At 37.8% G+C, this 5,201-nt stretch overlaps 1 protein-coding gene across 1 annotated transcript; it reads right to left on the bottom strand.

Moving 5' to 3' along the window:
- Positions 1-3,683: 3,683 nt before the first annotated feature.
- LOC101567891 (olfactory receptor 4C15-like) lies at positions 3,684-4,622 on the bottom strand. Its single transcript, XM_004648644.2, has one exon. It carries the CDS (start codon positions 4,617-4,619, stop codon positions 3,684-3,686), a length of 936 nt encoding a protein of 311 aa, XP_004648701.1. The 5' UTR covers positions 4,620-4,622.
- Between the last annotated feature and the right edge of the window lie 579 nt (positions 4,623-5,201).

Genomic DNA, 5,201 nt, shown 5'->3' with positions numbered 1-5,201 from the left:
AGTCCAGTAATCCATAATGGTAGTCGGTTATTCATTGGACTGGCAATGTCAGAAGTTGCTGACTTGAGCCCTTTACAGCTCATCACATTGTGGATTCTTGCCCCATTTTATTGTCATAGAAACTTTGACTCACATGGCCAAATTCAAAGTCGCTATTATGTTCATCATCTACACATGACATGAATGATCAGATGATTCACTCTTGACCTCTTCCGAACGTTGCAAATATGGTGCATTATGTGCCACTATAATGGACTGGGCTACTTCCACCAGAAAAAAATCAAAAGAATTGTTTTGAAAAAATCCCACATCCCAAGAAATTTAGTAAAGAAGATTTCATGAGAAAAACTCACCGGTGAACATTTTGGAACTTCTACACACAGAGTGCAATCTGCCTGCAAGGTGATGAGCACAGACAGGAGTTCTTGCTTTCCCCAGGCAGAGCTACTGTAGTCACACCACCTTCTATTCATAGTAAAATGTCTTTCCAGAAAAGAACTGTGGTGTAGGTCCATTTTACTCCCTGTAATCCTCAGGGAAACATGCACAAAAATTGTTACCTAGAGCGTTATGTGGGTAAAAAAATCACACTTTGGTACTTTTGCACACAAGCATGCATTTTTTTTTGCCTTTCTACACCTTACAGCTTGACATTCCACGTGCATGAACATAAGATTGCTACCTGCACTCTCCAGGAACAGCTGCTGAGACCGGGTTGTGTATTTATAACACAGCACAAATGTACGGTAGAAAGTATGGGATGGGTTATTGTGACCCAGTGTTCTATTCCATGGTTAAATGTTAGACAAAATTATGAAGACAGGTAACAATTCAAATAAATGTGACATAATGTTTTGTTCCACCATTTTGCTTTCTGTGTATTGGGCACCCACCATAATATCTCCAGTTTCCCATTTTTGAATATATTACCCTTAAACATGTTTAATTCACCATTAATATGTATTGATCTTAACAATAGTGGTAAAATGTAAGTGCATTATAACTACAATAAAAATTATTAATTAAATTTTGAGTTATTTCTGAAACATTTTTAAATTAGTAAGTCAGTGGATATTAGAAAAGAAAAGGAAAGGAAATAAAATATTTTACCACTTTTTAAATATACTTCTTAAATCATAATTTCGACACAACTAAATGAAACACTGTATTTTATTTTATTTTACTCTATTGTATTTTATTGGTTGTTGATAAAGGGTCTCGCTATGCAGCTGAGATGCATAGTGATCTTCCTGTCTCAGCCTCCCCTGTACTGGGTCTACAAGTGTTCACCAATGTGCCCGGTTTCATGGCTGGCGCAGCACAACCAGGGTTCCTGGGCAAGCACGGCACGTGATACTAGAGATGGAACTCAGGTGCTTGTGCTTGGCAAGCAGGAGCTTAGACTACTGAGCTATCTCTCCAGCCCAAAATGTAACATTATAAAGTGTAGAGGTGAGTTTTGAAAAGCGTGTATACCCATATAACCAATATCACAATGGTACATATGCATTAATCTTCCTTATCTCTTTCAAAGAACTAGATTTGGCTTCATGTTGAACTTATTTTTGGATAGTACTGCTTTGTGGTTTTGGTCTTTATTATGTGAGTTTGTTGTATGGCTCTGTTTTGAAACAGAGAGAGAATCTATTTCATGCCTCTCTCCTGATATTTTTCCGGTGATCTTTGGGTTTCTTTGACTTTTGAATGCATCAGGCAAATTTCTCTGTATTTACTTTACACGCCACGTTTACCATGTGTCCATCTGTCTCACACCCAAATATCTCATTTTCATAAGGGAATGTTATCTCAGATTAGAGGTTAAACCCAATAGACTCATTTTAAATTGATCTTCAACAAAGACTTTACTCCAAATAAAATTATATTTACAGATCCTGGTTGACTTGACTTGAACACCATTATGGTTTATATCAATCATGTCTACCAAAGCCTCTTGCACTCATGTTAGGGGTTTGGGGCTGCCTGTCAAAGGTAAGATATTCAGGATCATTCTGTGCCACAACTGTGTCAATCTGTGGACTGGATCAGCATAGTTCTGTGTGACTCAATGGGTTTACAGAAAATCAAAGACCCAATACAGGTGTGAGAGGCACCAACACACAAGATTTTCACCTTATTAGGATAGAAAGGGAAATGGATGCTTGTGCCTGCTGTTCTTTGTCTGCCCTGACATGGATTCTTTCTAACCTGTCTCCCAGGCAGCCCTGCTCCTAGGCTTGAATGGGTTTTCATCTTGGCTTTCAAAAGTGAACTTTCACTACCCACCTGTCATGGCTGACTCTTGTCAGCTGAACCCAATGCCTCTGTATATTTGGTGAACAGTACAAATCCTACACTTGAGTACACCACAGTCCTTATTCTGTTTATGAGTGAGTGTTCTTCTCTTTGAGAAGGGAAGCATTTGAAATTTTTATGATTGAGTGTGCAGGAGTACTTAAACAAGAAGCACCACGACTATGGGAACAAACAGCCAAAGCCTGGAGTGTGCTTCCCAACACAAAATGCTCATGGCAGACAGACAAGATGTAGAGAAACATTTGTCTTCCTCTAGGTCTGAGCCTGGTAATTAAATCAAAGTGTTTCTCCCTTCATATGATTTTTCAGCATTTCTCAGTAGGAAATCTCACTTCACGTTTTGGATTGATTATGATATAAAAATATTTTTATTTATATGTATTTACATCTATATCTATGTGTCCAACTATAGCTATATCTATAGCTATATCTATACCTAGCTATATCTATGTCCATGGTTGCTTTCATAATTATGTCTCATCCATAAAGCATTTTTTAACATCTCACAATATTATAAAAGCTTTCTAATACATCAAGTAGAAGATTTGGGTATTGACCAGAGAAATAGCTCAGGAGTCTAAAGTGCCCGCTTAGGCAAGCTTAAGCAGGTGAAAGTACCACAGTTCTATTCCCAGGCCCACATGCCATGACAACTCAAAACTCAGGACAGGTAGAGCTGGCAAAAAAAAGAAGATATGGGTATTATGGCTGGTTTAAAGATAAAATTTTATCTGAGTATGGTAATGAATGTCGGTAAACTCAGTCCTTGTGAGGCTGAGAATGAAGGATTGCCATGAGTTTAAGGTCAGTGTGGGCTACATAGTGAGTTTAGGGCTTGCCTGGGAATCATAGGAAGATGTGATTTCAAAACATCAAGATAAAATGAGTTAAAATAAAATAAAATAAAATAAAATAAAACTAAGATTTGCATGCATGGAAAGAAATGAAAGATTAGTTCTCTGAATGTGTGCATTATGCATTGTAGGCCCATAATCCTAACATTGGATCATGAATTAATCACAACTTCTGAAAGTCATCCCATGCATCTGTGAGGCATTGGGGGACATATAGAAACAAAACCTAACAGTAGGTAATCTCTGAAGTAATTTACTTTGCAGATTATTTATGGATTGTATGTTTCTAATTAAATATAAAATCCAACTCTCTTTAACTTAAACATAAGCATACCCACTTACCAGCTCAGAAGTAATACCTAATAGAAAAGTAAAAATATGTTCTTAAAACTACAGGATATCTATTTCTATAGACATACAGTAACACAATTTATGCAGAGGAAACACCACAATTTTCACCTAAAATTCTTTGGAATGATTTACACATGAATTTATTATTTGAGAATAGATTCATTTTCATTGTACATGGGAAATTGCCACCAATCTCTTCTGAAGTTTTTTGATAGCATTTTTCATGTCCTTATTCCTAAAAGTATAAATCAAAGGGTTGAGCAATGGAGTTAGCATGGTGTAAAATATGGAAACCATTTTGTCAACGGAGAAGGAAGTTGGAGGTCTTGCATATATAAACATGCAAGGTATGAAGAATAAAACCACAACAGCAATGTGGGACCCACAGGTGGACAGAGCCTTTCTACGCCCTTCAGAGCTTTGCTTCCTCAGAGAGAATAAGATGACACCGTAGGACACAAGCAACAAGGAGACTATTATAATGCAGAAGGACCCGCTGTTGGCAATCACCAAAATGCCAAAGATGTGTGTGTCAGTGCATGCAAGCTTCAGTAACGGGTACAGGTCACACATGAAATGTTCAATGACATTGGGGCCACAAAAGGGAAGGCGAAAAGTGAAGAGAATTTGAATGATGGAATGCAGAAAGCCTCCCATCCAGGCTACACCAACCAGAACATGACAGAGTGTCCTGTTCATGATGGAAGTGTAGTGCAAGGGCTTGCAGATGGCCACATAGCGGTCATAGGCCATGGCTGTGAGGACAATCACCTCTGCGCCAGAAAAGAAGTGTACACCAAAGATCTGCACCATGCAACCCTGAAAAGAGATGGTTTTCCTTTCACAGAGGGAGTCAACAATCATCTTTGGTGTGATGACAGAAGAAAAGGAAGCATCCAAGAAGGACAAGTATGCCAAGAAGAAGTACATGGGGGAGTCGAGTAGAGCAGGGCTGAAAATAATGGTCACCACTATTAGCATGTTGCACCAGATGGTTCCAATGTAAACAAACAAAAATACAACAAATACCATTTTCTGAATATGTGGATTCTGTGAAAATCCCTGGAGGAGAAATTCAGTCACGAAGCTGTGATTTTGCATGGTTTCCAAAGGAAAGGTGAAAATATAAATCAGTGATCATGTAAATCAGAAAGTATGACAAAAATTAGTTCAAATGAGTTTACAATTGCACAGACATCAATAAGTTGATTCAGTATTATGGAAACCTTGGCTGAGTGGGTTGAAAACATAATATCAGAAATCTGTTGAAGATAATAGCTACGAATGAGGCAGGATTTGGGAGGATTGATGAATATGTAGAATGACCACTTTTTCAATTTAGGTGGAAAACAAGAGTGCATGTGTGCTGAAAGTCAAGTTGTTTGTTTCACTTCAGCTGTGACCTCTGATCTTTGTCTAGTGTCCTCCAAAGTTGATTAATGAATGACATCCTGACGCTATATTCACATTATGAGGAAGGAAAGAGTGTTATTACTAAACATGACTACTGTCGCCTTAGAATAGGGCAGGGACCACTCTTCTGCCATTCTTGCTAGGTGTACTGTCTCATCTATCAACAGAAGATAAATTAAGAGAAAGTTTAGTAATTACAAGGAAACTATGGATTCTTTTCTCAAATTTCTTCAAAGCCATTAAAAGTGCTTAGGTTTTACATGTATTAAC

Source organism: Octodon degus, unplaced genomic scaffold (assembly GCF_000260255.1).
Source record: "Octodon degus isolate 3935 unplaced genomic scaffold, OctDeg1.0 scaffold00510, whole genome shotgun sequence".
NCBI lineage: Eukaryota > Metazoa > Chordata > Mammalia > Rodentia > Octodontidae > Octodon > Octodon degus.
Note: the sequence above shows the minus strand (reverse complement) of the source record. Positions and strands in the feature narration are given on the sequence as shown.

Bases quoted from the DNA above. Each gene is read 5' to 3' on its own strand.
- LOC101567891 (XM_004648644.2), bottom strand. From the start codon at position 4,619: ATGCAAAATCACAGCTTCGTGACTGAATTTCTCCTCCAGGGATTTTCA.